Below are 19,017 nucleotides of genomic sequence, written 5' to 3' on the forward strand. Positions count from 1 at the left end.
TAGATAAATAATTACAATGGAAGATGTCTCGCTTGACTTTTGCTGTATTTAATGTAACCAGTCATGCTAATAACTATTCTAGATTGTTTATTTTATATAAAGTCATAACAGTCCTTTGGAGTTATAGATTGAAGAGTGTACTGTAACTAGCTTCCAATGAGAAATTACTTGGTCATGGTAGAATTGTAAAGAGATTTTATAGGGAAACTTTAAACTCTAATTTAAGACATAATACACCGTCAGAGAAACCTAATTCAACATATTTAAATATAGAAATGTTATTTCCAGTATATTTCCAAAAGATAAAGGCGTACTTTTGTTTGGATATAGTCTTTGAAGATGTACTTTTGAACTTTTAGAATCAAATATATTCAAGTCATATGATGTTCAATAATGATGTTTCCCAAAATATATACTTTTATCCATACTAACATCACGCAATTCCATGCATTGATAACATTGAAGTACGAACTTTTACCTTTCATTTACTATATTAGTCTGAAAGAAATGTTGAACATTCAGTAAAAACAACTAAATGTGTATTTTGTTTTCATTTTTATCTTAAATAAACACTGTATTTGTTCTCAGGTACCCTATCCGTTCACGTTCGATCAGCTGGAAACTGGACTTGTAGACTTTATAGTTTTTTTGAGCAGCGTATAAAAGAAGAAAAGGAAGCAGCAAGACAAGCACACAGAAAAAATGTGTGTCATTCCAACAGAGCTTTGGAAATTGACGAACCAGTATTCGTAGAGATGGTGAATATTGACGGAGATCAGTCGGGTACAGAAGTGGTTGTAAGTGACCCTTCAGGTGGGAAGATAATAACGCATATGGGAAACGGTAAACACAAAAAGGTATTCAAACGTTTTAGTTTCAGTTTAATTATTCCTTATTTGCACAAAAGCACTATTAGTGGAGGAGAATACAATATCCTTTTTAATACAGATATACAAATAAAGACTTGCCTTAAGTCTGTAGTCATTTCGAGGCTTTTAGATGTTTGTCTGAAACAAAAGCTGAAGAAGTAGTACACATAGGAAACGCCATTTGTGCCAACAAAAATTAATCTTTTAACTAATATTAAGTCAAAACCCCGTCTAAAAAAAATACACGAAATACCTGATACTATGAATACAGAAAACAAAAAGATAAACATTTCTTTTCACAGAATGAATCGTCACCAAAACAAAACAAGAATAATAACAAAAACAATGGGTTACCAAAAATAAGAGTGAGTATACTTTCGATTATTGGAAGTTGTATCATAAATCGAACATAATAATACCAACTATAAAATATATTTATAATTTAACAGGTTTTTATTGATGGGCCGTATGGAACGCCGACTAGAGGAATATTTCAATCAGATCACGCTGTGTTAATTGGTGCTGGTATAGGCGTAACTCCGTTTGCGTCAATCCTCCAAAGCGTCATGTATAGGCATAAGCTATCAACACGCACGTGTCCAAGTTGCCAGCATTGCTGGTTAGATGAAACGCTTGCTGCCGCTAATATGAGATTGAAAAAGGTCTGGTTAGAATCTTTTGTATTGTATCTTTAATCTTAATCTTAATAATAATAATTGTATCATTGTTGATAATCTACTTATAATAATTTTAACATTTATTTGAACCTAAACCCTCCAAGGAAGATATTGTACTGGTTTCTTCCAACTAAAGATTGTGTTCTTAATTAAACTAAATGTTTGTCATAATTATTAGCTCTCCGATTTTAACAAAGATGCGCCCTGAATTAATTATGAGTAGAGAAAGTAATAGTATTAAAAATATTTAAGTCATAAGTTAGCGCCTTACAGTAATACTTTCAACACTATTATTATAACATCTATAATACGCATTATCTTTTTAAAAAACAGGTCTAAATAAGGTCATTCATAATAATTTAAGTAGAGAGACAACAAATTACTATGACATTTACCTGAAATGCGACAAACATAGCGTTCAACGCATACGCGATGGCCTACGTGATAATTCCGTTTGCAACTGTATTTTTTGTCTCAATACGAAACATACCGCTTCAAATACCCATTATATTTGATTGATTGTAAACACATTTAAACAGAGCATCGCTTCATTAGAAAGACACCTTGATGCTTTTATTATTTATTATTCATAGATACCGCAGTTTGAAATATCCGTCTGTTAATGTTATTAGTAGGCGTGAAGAATCACCGAAATTAACAATATGGAACATTTTATTTCAGCATTAATAATTAATAGAATTCGATTGTATTAATTCTTTTAAAAGCTTAAATTTGTAACACTGTTTAAAAAAAAGAATGGAACATTCAGTCTTTTTCAAGTTACATTTTGTAAATCAATTATGTGTATTGCAATTTTTTTTTGTTTAATTCTTTTAAAAGCTTAATTTTTATTAATCGGTTAACAATATAATTGAATGTAGCTAAGGTAGATGTGGGACTATAATGTGTAAAGGTAACAATAAAACGATTGGTAGGAATGTATATTAACTTGCACTCATTTTTTATCAATGCAGGTGGACTTTATTTGGATAAATCGTGATCAAAAATCGTTTGAATGGTTTATAAGTCTGTTAACACAACTAGAAATGGAACAGGCAAGCAAACCATTCGATCGTTTCTTAGAGTTACAGATGTATATGACGTCGGCTTTAAAGAAAACTGATATGAAAGGTATTGGACTTCAGATGGCGCTAGACATTATGCATCAGAAGGACAACCGAGACTTGATAACAGGACTGAAAACAAGAACACAGCCTGGAAGACCCGACTGGAAAGCGGTAAGTGTTCTTTGTAAATACGCATAAAAATGTCGCTGAAGTTAGGTAAAGGGGTGTGCTTCCTCACTATATTCCAGTTACAGTTTTGATGGTTTCGAGGTCCAGTCGGCAACCGACGGCACATCGACCCGTAGGTCATAGTCGACCGTCGTCGAAAATCGAAGGCTCCTATATCATCTTTTTTTAATAAATGAAATAAAAGACATTCTTGGATACAGTAGTAACGTTGGTTTATTTTTATATTTTTATATATAATATATATACGTATAAAACAGAGTATTATAATAAAAGTGGGACGACCCCACACAAGACAAAAAAAAGTAACGTTGGTTTCCAGGATTAAATATAATTACTCAAGCCCTAGTAAATTCTTATGAATGTAGATTCAGTTCATAACTTAATAATTTTTAAGGCTGACGATGATAGGGTTTGGTGGAGAAACTAATACAGATCATGATGAAGGAGCTAGATACCAATAAAGAAAGATAGTGATTAATGGATAGTGGTAATGATAAAAATGCTGATGATTATGGCGAATATTATAATGATGTCATGATGACCATAATACCGATGTAACAACGCAATACATTTGTGTTTTTACAGGTTATGTCAAAAATCGCAAGTGAGAACAAAGGAAAAGTTCGAGTATTTTTCTGCGGATCACCAGCCCTTGCCAAGACGTTAAAAAAATATTGCAGCATGTTTCATTTTGAATTTCACAAAGAAAACTTTTAAAGATCAAAGAGCAAGGTAGTTATTGCGTTGTTTGAGAGATTGCTTTGCTTATGTTGGTAATTCAAGAAGTTATCGTCGCATTTATTTTCATAAACACGATTATATTTCTCCCTTTCCTTCGGGTTTGGAAAGGGAGTCAGTATAATCAGCAAGTTTTTAAAATTTATTATTATTATTTAAGATAATTTATATGATAATTTGGTAGATTAAAATCAAGGTTTTTTCAAGTGATTTTTGTTAGTCGGTTAGTGTTATGTTGGGGTTTTTGAGTGTTTTTAGAACGGGTTTAATGATAGTCTAAAGATGTTGTTACTACTGACCAAAACGTTTTATAAATAACTACTAATATTCCACCTATATAATTATATTGTGTACATATAGCTGTAATAAATTCGTCAAAAGAAGGTAAATAAGGTTTCCTAATTATAATGAAAGTTTTTGTATTTTTGAATTTATATTGACATTTATAGTATAAAGATTGAACGTTGTTTTAAGAGGAAAAAATATGCACGAGTATGAGAGTCAGAGTGATATACAGTATAGTATCTGTTATGGATAAACAGGTCTTCCTCAATTTAATATGTTTTAGAGTATATTAGGAGTAAAATATTCCTGAATGATTCTGGAAAATACAGAACAAAAAAGGTTTAACATTATCAGCAATGCAATACCGGTACTTTTAATACTGCTGTATATAGGAGTGTTTAGTAAATAATTCATGAGAAGAAGTAAATTTTATCAAATAATTATATATAGTTAAGAATGCATTAGACTTAATATTAATTCATACCTATCAATACATTCATACATTTCCAAATATAAATATCGAAGAGTATATTAAGAACACAATAACGTGGGTTTTGTATTTTTGATTAGATTTTAAGCGTTGATATTCTGTGCCTTTTATTTATATTATGGCATTAGCAGTGCAGTGAACGGTTATAGCTTTAATATTAGTATATGCGGGAAAGAAGAAAAGAACCTTTTCTATCAACTGTATGTTCTATTAGAAGGTTAGTTACGTCACTTAAGTACAAATGGGTTGGCGTGAGTGAGAGAAAATCAGAACAGTGTAGAAAGATATTTGACAAAACGCCAACGTCTGCCACGTTTAAGACAGGTTCTGGATTTTCTACGTAATACACGTTTATATCAAAATATTGAAGGTTTATTTTCAATTATTATTTTATAAATAAACGGACCTAAGATATAATACTACTCGTTCATTGAGATTATACATTGGCCATAGACCTACTTTAGTTATACAATTAAAATTAAAATTTAATAATTAATTTCGATTTCACAATGCTTTACCAAAGACATGAAATGTAACCGACAGTACAGACTGACAGTACAGAGACATACAAAGCGACCGTATACGACATCACACAGCAACCACGCATTCAGTGAAATTGAATCCAATTCTAAACCATTATCCTTGTTCAAACGTAATTTTTACTAAAATACTAATAGAAACAATTATTCAGGCCTATCTATTTTTGTTGACAATTAATTAAATTAATATATATGATGTAAAGTTGTAATGATATCAATAACCAACATAGATAATAAATGTAAATATGCATACCAATATTTTGCATATAGCAAAGTTTGACATACACAATGTAAAAACTATATCAACAGTGACGTCATAAGCAATAAAACAGTAACAAACAAATGCAGTAGAATCATTTTAATAGTTTAAACGATTAAAGTAATTGTTTTTATGGACTTTTTGGCATATTTTTCTTCTTTGTTTTATCAAAAAAAAAATCTTATAAATCATTAACATGCTTATCGTACAATCTATTATAAGTCAAAATTGTACGGAAGTAGATGAATAAATTAAATTAACAAAATGTGTAAACTTTTGAATATCTTTTATAATAACAATTATTGTGTTAAATAAATATATAATCTTGTACATCATGCACGTATTTAGCATTAGTCACCTGGAATAGGCCTAAATGGCAAGATAACGATGGGTTAAGTCTTTCAAACGTTTAGTGTGGTGAGAGAAACGGTGTATATCTCCATTATAATCAATTTTGTGTACATTTTATGTAGATTATCTTACCTTTTTATAGTCTAATAATGTGTTGTTAGAAATTGTTGAATGATGGTGGTCGGGTAACGAGACGATTAAATACGTCTCGTCAACCAACCACCACCTAACCCTTCAAACAATACATTTTATATTTAGGTTAATGTTTAAGATATGATCAAAGACTTTTTAATAGAGTGGTGCTCTTTACAATGACATATTAAACAGTTCCATTTTAGTTGTGTTAAGTATTAGTTAGGTCAAATTATTGGAGGGTACTGCTGGCGCCTCCTTTACATTTACCGCGATTTATCAAATTCGTATAATTGGAGATCTGATATTTAGTCTCATGACTATTGACGGTCATCGGGGGAACGATTGAGTGGTCTTTTAAAAAATATTGATTTTATTTGAGTGACTGTTTATGGAAATTAAATGAATATATATGTATAGGCCTATTTTTAACAGCAAAGACAATAAATGCTTTGTAGGCTTAAAAGTGAAACTAATTTGGTATATAGTAAGACAAATTCCAAATACTGTGTCAAATTTGAACCCAGAACATGGGATTTGTAAGTAAGAAACCAAGAAAAACACTACTAGGCCTACTCGTATACTCTATAGCCAATAAAGCACATATTAAGTGCAGGTTTACAGATAATATATTGACTTACATAACTTAATTAGCTGCTACAGAAATATAGGCCTGCATTAAAGTTCTAAATAAGTTATTTTGCTCTATCGTTGTGCCTTCCATAACACAGTTTACTTAATGTATCGTTTCTCGTTATGTACTTTTATATTATTTTTGGTTTCATGTATAATGAATTACATTTCTTTTATGGTTTATCTAATAATATGAAATAAAGAAAAGGATTAATCCTTTGTCTTGAAACATGTTTTATTGTATTATTATAAAATCAGAACCAATTGTTGTGTGTGCTAAGTAGGCCTACAAACTTAGTAACTTAGTGCGACAGATATAGCCTAGTTTGGTGTCGCATCGCAAATGCATTCGACCAAACAAACAAGAAAATGGTATGTCGGAATGATTTGTAGTATGAAGCAACGAAGTACCTTAGCGATTTGCATACAAGTGCTTCAATAAGCGAAACAAAATTCCACACTTAGAAAGGTTGACAGTTCACAATAGTTCGTCTTTCGGAATGTTAGCCAGTGGAAAGTATGTTCAGTTCTCATGTACAAGAATACTGCCTGGCAACTGCACTGTACAGCAGGCAGGTTGATGTCGATGAGTTCTGTAGTGCCGTGCCCTTTGATGAGGTAAGTGAACACGTTCATCATTAAGTAGGCCTAAAATTTACAGATAGGCATACTTTTCTCCCAAATGTTCATCTTAGAAATGTCGCTCATCAGTGCTGTTAACGCCCATGCCACCTGGTTCAAATAGTTCGATAGAGGCTAAATATCAACCGCCAAACCGAAATCAATAGTAAGGCGAACATCACGCAATATCAGCGGGATACACCACCGGTATCCATCCAGGTGAATATATATAATTATAGTTTCTACTATATTGTATTGTTTGTAATTTTATAGAGCTTTTCAAGATGTTTGTTCAAGTATTTCGACAAAAATGGAGATGGTTGGTTGAGGTTATCGAGTGTGGTTCAGTACATCGGTGAATTCGAGTCGTTGCCACCAATTAAAAAACTACGATATATTTTTGAAGTCACTGATGTTGAAGGTACGTATTTAGAATTACGTGCACAATTTTTATCTGACGCATCAAGTTATTTTACAAATAAGAATACAAAGCGCATCAGTGTTGATTAATGTGCATCGATTGCTTTATTTATGAAAACTCTTTTGTTTTAATTCCTCTAATATTGTATTGAGACCGGTGTTGTTGCATTTTACACTTGTTATCGTGGTCATCTCAACAGTTCGTGATGACTTTTGAGTTCATAATCTGTGCTGCTTTTATAATGCTTAACTGTATGTACGGTAATACATAAATTAAACATTATCTCCAAATTCACGGATTCCACCACAATCACGTGTAAAGTATTCTTTTGTCATAATTTCTAATACAGTAGATAAATCAAGGATGAAGCTGTACATCATTAAAGGTTACAGTGTATTTATCCTTTTACGGTGAATTGGAGATACTTGAGTATAAGTACGCATTTCAACCCGTGTTATCTATCTAGTCAATCAAGTGCTGTTTGAACTTGCTACATTTCGCAACAATGTCAATCTTGAATCAAGTTTCTACCATTACAAATATCAAACAAATAGGCATATAATCGATATTGTAACTAAAGATAACGCACGAAGAAATGAGTAAACCAGCATATGTGTTTAATTACCTGACTTTAATTCCGGACAATTAATATTAGTTTGGTCAAACATTCTGTATGGGTTAGAGGTCTCGCATATATACTAAATCCCAAAGAAGATGATTTTTGTTCTTGCCTAATCCGAAATACATTTTATACTGTATATAAACAATAACGTTCACAATAACAAAATCGACATTGTAGTTTTAAAGGAATGGTACACCGTGATATGTTCATGTATTCTTTACAGGTACTGGTCTGTTAACAATGCCTGCGCTACACAAGTATCTGAAACTGTGGGCCGATGTTCAATCGTCTGGACTTACATGTTCACAAACACACTCAGTTGCTAGTTCCATTTTCACAAGTCTTGGAAATACAAATTTAGTGTCTTTTGAAGAAGTGATCGTGAAAATAGAAGACAACAAAGCATTAATGTCTGTTATCATGAGGTAATGTACAAAATTGTTTCATTTGTAGAGAAAAGTGGAGAGAGATTAAAGCCATTTGCCTGAAAATTCACTCGAAATAAGTAAAATTACATTCTGCTCAATCTTCAAAGACGACAGATTGCCCAAAAAGTAAAACCAAACGTTTTTTTTTAGATAATGTTCCATGCTTACAACAAAATCTTTACTTTTAGTCTTCAAGAGAACCAACTTGTGTCATCCACTAAGCCGCTAGCAAATAGGAAAACTCGGACACGCAGGTTACCATTCAAACTTCCTCGCCGTTTCTGTTCTTATAAGTATATCAGTTACAATATAAGAAAGATTTTGATGTTCCTACTGATTTTCTTGCTTAATATATTCATGACTGTCTATGGAGGATGGAAATACAGAGAAAGCAACTGGTTTGTAATTGTAGGTAAGTATAGAAGAGATTGTAGGTAAGAGATGTGTTATAAAATAAAACATGTGAAAGCCTTTTGTTGTCTTTCAAAAATAAAATGACTTATGTTTCCTCAGCTCGTGGTTGTGGGGCTTCTTTGAATCTGGCTGTTACACTGGTAATCATATTCATGTTGCGGTACTGGTGGACCCTGTTACGAAGAACTTGGATGGCGAAATATTTGCCGATGGATAATTTTCAGATGTTCCACAAGATGCTTGGTGTATTAGTTGCGTTGTATTCAATAGTCCACACAGGCGCTCATATTGGAAATGCAGGCATGTAGTCTAACAGGCAGCAGTGTTTTTCTTAGAACAAAAAAAAAATACTACAAATAGTGGCAATAGTGGTTTGCCATAGCAATAGAATGATACACCTAGGTGTATCAATGGGAACTCGGTTAAATGAAGCGAAACTTTGCGCTTATTACTACCGGCATTATGGGAGTATGGTTCTATACGCGTTTGAAAAAAAAAATGACTGGGGTAATATAATGTTCAGCGCAACATTAGGCGCTATATAAATCCAGGATATTATTATTATTAAACGGTTGTTTTTTGGTTGTTCTCTTTTCTAGTTACAGTGGCACAATCATCGGAAAATGAACTTGGGGTTTTTGACGTGTTATTCACTACAAAAGCAGGAGTAGGTTATATCAAGCACAGTGCTTACATTACTGGATGGGTGTTATCCTTGTGTCTTTTTATTCTCGTCGTTGGATCACTGGACTTTATACGCCAATCCCATTTTCATGTAATCTTTCTTTAATTTATTTGAAATATATTTAATTAATTAGTTGTATTTATATTCACACGTCACATATAGTGATAGGTCATAAGATTAGAAATGTACTAAGTATTACGAATCTTTGGTAATTACAATTACTTAGTCACGTAGAAAATCCCGTTTTGTTTATTTAATAAAAGAATTTCAACCTAGGTTATGGCAAATGAAAATATATTCACGGTTCTCTGCACTACACTTGTTACTTTAAATGAATGTCTGAACAAACATCTAAACGTAATTGCGTCCTGTGTCCTTTTTTCTCCACTATAGATTTTCTTCTTGAGCCATCTGTTCTACCTGCCTTTTGTTACAATTCTGATACTACATGGGCCTAGGTTTTGGAAGTTTTTTGTAATTCCTGGAACATTGTTTGTTTTGGAAAAGATATGGAGTAGTGAGTTATTGAAGCGACTACGGTATGGATTAACTTACGCCGAAGAGGTTCATTTGCTTCCTAACGGGGTAAGTTACTGAAATGAGCCATACACACATTCTAGTCCAGTGGCCGTATTCACCAATCTCACTTAGGCTAAGGGAAAAAATTATAAAATAAATTATAATAAAATTTAAGAATTCCCTTAACAAAGGGAAACACTTAAGGGGTATTCACAAATGAGTTAAGGGATTCACTTACCTAAGGAAAACACTTAATTTAAGGGTAAAACTTAAGGGTAAAAATAATCATAAATATTCATGAGTTGTCCCATTGTCCAATCACAGAGGATTTAATTCCCCTATGGTCCAATCACTTTCCTCTCTAAAACTAATTTGCATATTTAAAAAAAGAGTAAGGGATTTGGGGGTTGGGAAGGATGAAGAGAAAACTTTTGTTAAAGTTAGTCCGCCATTTTGAAATCAAAATGGCGGCCACTTACCATGGTCGAAAAAATGGCACCAAAGTTTTTCTTGTTCAATTCTGAGTCAGAAAAACGTTGGTGCCGACAATTAACATCAAAAGCCTACAAAATGACATAAGCCCCTGGATTATTCTATAGTTTTGAAATAGGACCAATTTAAGCTCAATTGTATAAACATATTACTAAAAACAAACGAATCACATTTATCGACATGGAGTTTGGGTAAGTTGTCAAGTTAATAATTATTGGCGAAAGAAGTCAACTTGTACGGGTAAATGACGGGTTTTTTTTTGGTTTTTTTAGGTTGTTCATTTAAAGATGACTAGACATCGTAATTTTGTGTTTAATCCTGGAGACTACGTATTTCTACACATACCGATTCTTCAGAAATATGAATGGCATCCGTTTACGATTAGCAGCTCTCCCGACGACGATGGTAATTGAATATTTAGTATCAACGATATCTAAATCTAGACGTAATTATAGCGCAACGTAAAATATAACCTAATACTAAAGAGCACTGTGTTCCGATAATATATATGATATGGTGGATAATTTAAAGATGTTGAACTGCACCAGTTTTGAAAAGAATATGTTATATTTCAATAGGCCTATTCACAGATACGTACGCTATTTCCTTTCTGTACTATAGCATTCTTGTTAACAGTACTATTCTTTTTCTTTAGCGACAATATCGTGTCACATTCGCACATTGGGTGATTGGACAAAGAGTTTGTACAAGTTTTTCGAGGCTCGTAAAGGAGAGCAAATGGTAGACAACTTCAGAGTAGAACAGACCGAAAAAACAACAAGTAAGTCAAATAATCCAGCTGAATCTGGTCCCACTGTTATGAGGGTTAGACGTAGAAGTACTTCCTCAATTCGTGCAACACCCACCTTAGAAAAAATAAATGAGGCCGAGAACGAACGAACCGTCACCGACGTAATACGACCGGTACGACAACCAGGAGAAGCTCGGCAAAAACCACCGGGATATTGTCAGGTAACAGGACTTTGTTCCGCTCAAGAAAAGCTTGAGGAGCTCAGAAGACAAGAAACTTTACTTATGATTGAGGATGAGGTTCAAGAGGACGTCATCTATACTAAAAAGGAGAATGTGTCAGACCGTAGGAAATTATATGTAAGCTTAAGATAATATGATGAATCAAAGAAATTGTTAATATCAAATATCAATATGTTTAAACATTGTAACTTGACGAAATATGTGAACAATCTAAACCTGAATAAATTGAGAAAGCTTGATATTCGGTCAAAATACCTCAACAGTAGGCTATTTTGGAGATAATATTCTAAGTAGGATAATATCGTTTAACTCGAGTGTAAAATGTTAAACCATGTAAGTGGATAATGATCTTGAACTGATCAACAAATGCTTTGAACATAATGCACAATAATTATTTATCTGTATATTGTGTAATATTGTTGTTGCAGCACAATTCAAGGGATTCGACATGGAAAAGCAAAAGTATTCGACATTCTATTTCAACGCAAACCAGTTGTGATTTAAATACCAATGAAATCAACATTGTATCGAAAATATCTGACGATGCTGAAAAACTAAGGGTATTTTGAGCACTTATTAAATACAATTAACGTGCATGTTCTTAATGTATAGGTTATGTAACCACTGCGGTAACTCTATTTCATTATCTTTGAATCAACTACTCTCTTCTTGTCTTTTACATCTTATTTCATTTTCTGTAGGTGTACATTGACGGGCCGTATGCAACTCAATCTTGTCGTGTGTTTGAGACCGATCACGCCGTTCTTGTCGCTACCGGTATCGGGGTTACACCATTTGCATCGATACTATACAGTATTTTACATCGCTATCGTAATTCTAAGTCAACATGCCCTTCATGCAATTATACGTGGCTAAATGGAAAACTCCGGTATTTAAACCGTTTAAAAAAGGTAGAGTGGTACTTCCGTTCTCTTGGGTCTTTCCCTTCAGATGTTTTCAGTTGGTGACACATCTTGTTTTTTATCCTTGCTGCCCTTGGAGTGGTGTTGCCCATCTCATCTTCGTCAACATTGGGTTTCCCATTCTCATCAATTAATATGTACGAAAATATGTGTTCTCCTTACAGGTTGATTTTATTTGGATAAATCGTGACTCTAAATCTTTCGAATGGTTTGTTGGGTTGCTAACTCAACTGGAGCATCAACAACAAGAGACGGTCTTCTCAGACTTTCTCACAATCCACTTGTACATGACCTCACAACCACACAAAGATGATACTCGTGACCTTGCACTGCAGATGGCCCTAGATCGCATGTGTCACCAAGATACTGGTGACGTAATCACTGGACTGAAGACAAGAACTAAAATTGGACGACCAAACTGGGAAGAGGTCAATATTCTTTTATTCTCTTTTAATTAGAAATGCTTGCTCTTGATTAATAATACCTTTTCACATCGCCTTAAACTCCAAAGTCTACACACTCCACACCACACACCATACAAAACGGCTATGTGAAAGGGGTATAATTTTAATTATACAAAATGTTAACGATGTTTGTGCTAATTTAGTAACGTTAAATTCCATTTCTTTATTTACGTTATCTACTTGTGCCCAAGGAAACTTTCGGAATATCTTAAGTTTACGACTCTTTTTTATATAGTTGATGCTGTCAATCAAGAAGAAACGTACTGGTAAAGTTAAGGTGTTTTTCTGTGGTCCAACCGTATTGGCAAACACAATCAAGTTACACGCACAAAATTGTGGATTTTTGTTCTGCAAAGAGATATTTTGAATAGAATAAATAAAATAAATGTTTAGTATATTTTATTCTTGAATAATTTGCATGGTTTCTTATACAAAGCGGTCCTAATTGTTTATAATAATCAAGAAATATGTGTAAAACCTTAGGCCTAACTAAAAAAAGTGAATATAAATTAAATAATTATTATAGGCCTTATTATATTGAATAAAGATTACAATGCAATGACAGAGAGATTTTTTTTTGTCCGATTTTGGCAGGAAGACTGAAGCAATTCAGTGAAAACTGACAAGGACATATACATGGCTGCAGTCGCGTGCTTAAGTTAGTGTTTACCGACCGACCGACCGACCGACCGACCGACCGACATAGTGAGCTGTAGAGCCGCGTTGTACGCGACTAAAAACCAAAACATCATTTTACTTAGGAATCGCCTACTAATATTAAGTTAAGTTGGCAAGATCGATTATGTTTCAATGTTTCTGATTGCTTATACTGCCCTCTATAAAGGCTTCTCACAAAAGTGTCGTTCGTACTTGAATGTCACTAGACTAAGCACTCACCATAGAGATCGTACACACGCTGAGGATACACCTGTGTGCTCTCACTAACCCGGTAGTTTTATAATTTATTTTTTTGGGTTGTCATCTTACATAATATCTACAATGAGGAATCGAACGATTTGTATACTTGCAATTGGTACGTACACGCATTTTTAATCAAACGTTATAATGTAGACCTATCTATTGTATACTATTTAAGTAAGTTAGTTTCCAGGCTACAGTTACGATTAGTTTATTGTTTTAATGACTAAATGATGAAAGTTTTAATAGTTAATGTTATTTATACTTTGTATTAATATTGTCGGTGTCAAATACTATGCACATTTTCAAGATTACTACCGTGCACTATTCTACAAGATACTAAAACCATATTGTAAAAATGTTTTTTACTTACAGTAATACTTTGGTTCTCATGGGTTGCATTCCCACGACCACCCAGGGTTATCAAACCAGTGAATCCAAATGACCCTACTAATCTACCAGACCAGGTCACAAAGAATGTGTTAGTAATCGGTAAGTATGTTTGTTAATACTGTAATATATTCGATATAATAATCTTCAATGCTTTTAAACCCATTACTTTTTTACATTTTTTTTTTATTAATGGTACGTACTGATTTTATCAGTGGTACCAATTTTATCTAACGGTATCCAATCCTATTTTTGTTATTGTTTATTTGGTCTTTTTCAATATGTACATTTAAAAAAACTGAATTGGGAGACCAGGGTCGATTGAACTAAATCACTGCCGAATTATCCAACCCCATTTCAGTTTACACCATAAAACAAATCAATTAAAAAAATGAAATGAGTACTAAATGTACAATTAATCAAAATCAAAATATAAACTTTTCTAAAGCCGATTTTCCACTAGGCGAATTTGTTCGAGCGAATCGAATGCGTCAGGTTATACGCATGCGTAGATAGGGATTTGGAAGATGGAAACATGAATACGCATGCGTATAAGCTAACGCTTTCGATTCGCGCTAACAAATTCGCCTAGTGGAAAATCAGCTTAAGAAAAGAAGATGGGCTTTTTAGGCCATATTATTGGTGGTGCTTGGTGGTGTAGTGCCTGTTATTTGCGTGATTTGTAAGTAATGGTGGCAATGATTGGCTAAACCTTTTCCTTTGGTAATAGGCGGTGGTCTTGCTGGTTTATCAGCAGCATTAGAGTTGTCTGAAAGAGGTTTCAATGTTTCGATTAAGGAAGCCGATACTGTAGTTGGCGGAAGACTGCATACGAAAGATGTGAAGTTACTGAACCAAACATGGCCAATTGAGACTGGTTTTCATGGTAAAATTAATAGCTAAATTACAATTTTTTTAAAGCCTACATTGGTACAGGTTTACTATATTAACAATACCAAAACATATCTAATAGGTCTTTTTTCCGAATATACAAGGTACGATCGGATCGCCGCCATATTCAAAATGTAATTCTCGAATATGGCCTTGCTCAAAGTTACAAATTAAGCATGACCCTGTTGGCACGGCTGCCGTTAATCTATTGTTCGGGTTTTCTTATAACTATCCTCGCACTGCAGATGATGTTGCTTCTTCTAATCCGACACACTTTTAATTTCAGCATGGTTCAATAACTATTTCCAATCACATGACATTTTGGAGAGGCTTGGAGTGAAGTCCAATTTCAGAAGATGGGAGGCTGTGGACTATATATTCAGGGACTATGAACCTGAGAGCATTTACAGCAAAGGACCATATCCATTAAATCTATTTGGTAATAAAGATTATTCCATTATTTATTTGATCAATATTTACATAACAAAAAATAAATAAACCACCGTGGTTGAGCCACGACACGTGCCCTATTAGGGCTAATCATGAATGCATTAGGGCCTATGAAAATGTATTGAAAGTTTGAATTACATTTAGGTCTGATACACCGCAGTCCAAATATGAAACTGACCGATGCATTACACAGTGTGAAATCTCTGGTGGATCTTGCCTATTTCCAGTATGATACCATATTCGAAAAGTATGCTAATACTACACTTGGTAAGTATAAATGAACAGTACGAAAACAAATCTTAATTCGAGAATAATCCCATAAATAATGTATGTGTATATTATTACCACGTAAGTGTATTAAAATAGTCAGAATTGGTGGGTATTTGTCATGTTTAATAATTAAAAATAATTAATTTAATCAACCAACCCATCAATGATAACATTAAATTAATTTCAATATTTTTCATTTATATTTCATGTATTTTGCAGAGGAGTGGGCTAGGGACAAAGACGTACCACAGTCATTCTACGATATACTGATGAAGCCTATTCTATCCGTGACACTTAATCGTCGAGATATCTTTAGTGCAGCCGAGATGCTAACATATAACCAAATATACTTTTTAAGTGACTCGAGCGTAAGCATAATAGGCCGAATTCAACATTTACCTTATTTATTGATCATATTTTACCATTATAATTATCAACAATTATTTTGTTGTAATTGTTATATCATTGACTGTTGATTTAATAACCTATATGCACTTGGACCTTTTGTAGGCTGATCATAGAATAATAACTACAAAGAATTTCCAAGACGCTGTCATCGGACCATGGACTCAATTGTTACTTTCGTATGGGGTCCGGTAAGTAAACGAATGTTCAAAAATTTATTTTGACGATGTGTTTTGTATAGGGGAAACGATTGGTTTGCCACAGGGTGGTGGTAAGACTAAGAGGATACAAGAGGTGCTAACAAGTGTAATCTTGATAGTGCATATGTTAAGTCTAAGGGAAGCGAAATAATACACTATAAAGCAGTAGAATCCTTATCAAGGAGACACATTCGACACACAACAAAGTGTCCCCTTAATAGGTGTGTTCCCCTGAATAGTGTTGAGCCGTAATGTTAAAACATATATGGTTCTTGTTTAGCTTCACATAAAAGAAGTCCTAATTTATTTTAGTGTCTTAGAATAGGGATTCTCTATTCCTATTTGTTAATGTGCTAAACTAATGTTTTTTTTTCTTCAGAATTCAGTTAAATACAAAGGTAGAACAACTTGTTATGAATAACGATGGGAGCAAATTTATTTCAACAAGTTCAACTCCAAACGAACAATTTGACCATGTTATCATGGCTGCCAGTTTGGACTCTATTCAGAATATCCTAAAATCCACAGAAAAACAATATCATGATAATGAACAAATAAGGAATAAAATTAACTGTTTGCTAAGAAAAGTCGGAAAATTACCCATGTCACCACCGTATAAAGTAATGCGTGTATGGTTTGACAAACAATTACAAAATAAACCAGAGATTTTAGAAACACCACATCATCATCCAATTAATCTGATTGTTCAGTATAATCTATTGGAAGAAACATATGCCGAATGGGCAAATAGGACTGGTGGGTCTGTTTTAGAATTCCATTTATATACGTGGAGTTACGGAGACGTTTCAGACGACAGAGTCTGGGATTTAATCCGACCAACAGCAGAAGAAATATATCCAGATATAAAAGATTTTAAAATTTTAGCCTACCATGTACATTCTGCAAACGATTTTCCTTCGTTTGAAATCAATACACATCAGTTCCGACCTACTGTAACTTATCCAAAAGAGTGCGAATTGCCGAATCTGTCTTTTGCTGGTGATTGGCTGTACACTGATTTCCCATCGGCACTGATGGAAAGAGCTGTTACCACTGGCAGGCAAGCAGCAAATCATGTATTATTGTCAGAAGGTGTTAGGCAGTCAAACATTGTATCTATCAATTTGGACGGACCAGGAATTGTGTAGTTTTTAAAATTAATAATGTATGCAGATGTTTTCTATTATAATGCCACCACTTGTATTACACATTGTGCTAACACAATGGTATTACTTAAGGTCAATAACGTTAAGATTATATATAATGCTTTAGTATTGTGTTAAAAATGTCTAAATATGATCAAAACAATGAATAATGCAATCAATTATTTTAAAGAAAATCCTAATTTTATTTTCTTTATTTTCATATTGCATCCTTACCATTTCCATCATTATTGTTTAAAATGGGGAAAATACAATGAGCGAGTTGATATTGCTAATACTATAGCTGTTTAATTCACAATAAAATATCAAATCCAATATCCTATTTGAATTAAAATGAAGATTTATATGCCATATACCACGCCGTGTTTCCTAGTAAAAAAACACAACTTGCATAATCAACAAGCACAACGCAAGTACTAAGGAATTAATGAGTGAGGTATAAACCAGTAACAATATGAGAATGCATTACGAGCTTATAATAACATCTTAATCCAAATGTATGCTTACAATTCGTGAAGCGTCAAATTGAAAGCTCACAATTGAATCCCCGGATAAATTATTATGAAATGCTTCAGTTGTAAATTCAACTCGTAAACGTAAAGAAACTCAATACCGGTAAACTATATTCAAACTCAACCAAAGGTGTTCTTTAATTGGAAAGGTTGGAGTGTTATGATGCTTGGCTACTACTCTAGTGGTCCTGAGTTCAAGTCCGGTCACATGTCAGGATTTTTTCTAAGGACAAAACTACAACTCCACTCTCAAAGACTTGTAATAAGACTTTGTTTATGTGAATCTTGTGTATATGTCTGCTGGTTGAACCACCCGTTTATTCTACCATATTTATTATATTGCAACATTATTTGGGCAGCCGATTACCCTTCAAATCTACACAAAATTCTTATATTACAAAAATGTGTCGTTCGCTTAATAACTTTTTCGCCATTTAGAACGCCCTCTGAACCTCTATTTAAGAAGTTAAACATCGTAAAAATTAATGACCTTCACACAATTCAAGTTACTTCATTTATGTTTCAGTATGTCAATAATTAATTGTTAACTATATCGATTTCAATGTTTTTTTCTAATCGTTTATTACTCCATACTTATAACATAAGGAAACCTAATTTATTATTTGTCCCCTTCGTAAGACTGAGGAAAAGCCAATTTTTCATTACTTTTTCAGGTCCCACTCAATGGAATAACCTAGATACAGCCACTATTAACGTTAAATCAATTAAACTTTTTAGAAGAAATATGAAAATGCAATGTTTATCAAAGTATCAGTCAGATGACTGATAATTATTTGCGCAATCTTTAGTTTTTTAGTATTTTATATTGGTTTGTTTTCTTTTTTGTTGTTGTTGCTTTTTGTTTGTTTTTTATTTGGGGTCATTGAGACAAGTATTTTTACTTCTAATCTTGATCCCCTATTTATGGTCTTTTGTTTATCATTAATTGATTATATTGTATGTATTTTGTTTACATCTGTATTGTTATACATTAATGTATTAATTTG

The 19,017-nt window shown here is 33.2% G+C and overlaps 4 protein-coding genes across 5 annotated transcripts in view; all 4 read left to right on the top strand.

The window, feature by feature from the left end:
• Positions 1 to 6,394, top strand: part of LOC140040468 (NADPH oxidase 5-like) — a 47,542-nt gene extending 41,148 nt beyond the window's left edge. The window contains exons 11-15 of the mRNA XM_072086440.1: positions 589 to 857; positions 1,172 to 1,234; positions 1,319 to 1,531; positions 2,521 to 2,784; positions 3,388 to 6,394. Of these exons, the coding sequence (XP_071942541.1) occupies positions 589 to 857; positions 1,172 to 1,234; positions 1,319 to 1,531; positions 2,521 to 2,784; positions 3,388 to 3,519 (941 nt within the window). The 3' untranslated portion in view covers positions 3,520 to 6,394. The remainder of the gene's footprint in view (positions 1 to 588; positions 858 to 1,171; positions 1,235 to 1,318; positions 1,532 to 2,520; positions 2,785 to 3,387) is intronic.
• Positions 6,395 to 6,740: 346 nt separating this feature from the next.
• Positions 6,741 to 9,043, top strand: LOC140039295 (NADPH oxidase 5-like). The gene is made up of 5 exons (XM_072084900.1): positions 6,741 to 6,847; positions 7,124 to 7,271; positions 8,117 to 8,318; positions 8,510 to 8,733; positions 8,835 to 9,043. The coding sequence occupies exons 1-5, from the start codon at positions 6,749 to 6,751 to the stop codon at positions 9,041 to 9,043; spliced, it is 882 nt and encodes a 293-aa protein (XP_071941001.1). The 5' UTR covers positions 6,741 to 6,748.
• A 104-nt stretch (positions 9,044 to 9,147) lies between these two features.
• On the top strand, positions 9,148 to 13,281 carry LOC140039679 (NADPH oxidase 5-like). 2 transcript variants are annotated; one of them, XM_072085295.1, is made up of 8 exons: positions 9,148 to 9,510; positions 9,814 to 10,005; positions 10,704 to 10,836; positions 11,087 to 11,541; positions 11,853 to 11,984; positions 12,126 to 12,335; positions 12,512 to 12,775; positions 13,047 to 13,281. In XM_072085295.1, the coding sequence occupies exons 3-8, from the start codon at positions 10,719 to 10,721 to the stop codon at positions 13,176 to 13,178; spliced, it is 1,311 nt and encodes a 436-aa protein (XP_071941396.1). In that variant the 5' UTR covers positions 9,148 to 9,510; positions 9,814 to 10,005; positions 10,704 to 10,718; the 3' UTR covers positions 13,179 to 13,281. The 2 variants fall into 2 exon arrangements, with proteins under 2 accessions (XP_071941396.1, XP_071941397.1); XM_072085296.1 differs by lacking the exons at positions 9,148 to 9,510; positions 9,814 to 10,005 and having other exon boundaries at positions 10,551 to 10,836.
• A 449-nt stretch (positions 13,282 to 13,730) lies between these two features.
• On the top strand, positions 13,731 to 17,649 carry LOC140039680 (carotenoid phi-ring synthase-like). The gene is made up of 8 exons (XM_072085297.1): positions 13,731 to 13,844; positions 14,105 to 14,221; positions 14,850 to 15,005; positions 15,297 to 15,449; positions 15,605 to 15,727; positions 15,950 to 16,098; positions 16,241 to 16,326; positions 16,715 to 17,649. The coding sequence occupies exons 1-8, from the start codon at positions 13,811 to 13,813 to the stop codon at positions 17,481 to 17,483; spliced, it is 1,587 nt and encodes a 528-aa protein (XP_071941398.1). The 5' UTR covers positions 13,731 to 13,810; the 3' UTR covers positions 17,484 to 17,649.
• The last annotated feature ends 1,368 nt before the right edge of the window (positions 17,650 to 19,017 follow it).

The sequence above is a fragment of the Antedon mediterranea genome, chromosome 2, assembly GCF_964355755.1.
Source record: "Antedon mediterranea chromosome 2, ecAntMedi1.1, whole genome shotgun sequence".
In the NCBI taxonomy this organism is placed as follows: domain Eukaryota; kingdom Metazoa; phylum Echinodermata; class Crinoidea; order Comatulida; family Antedonidae; genus Antedon; species Antedon mediterranea.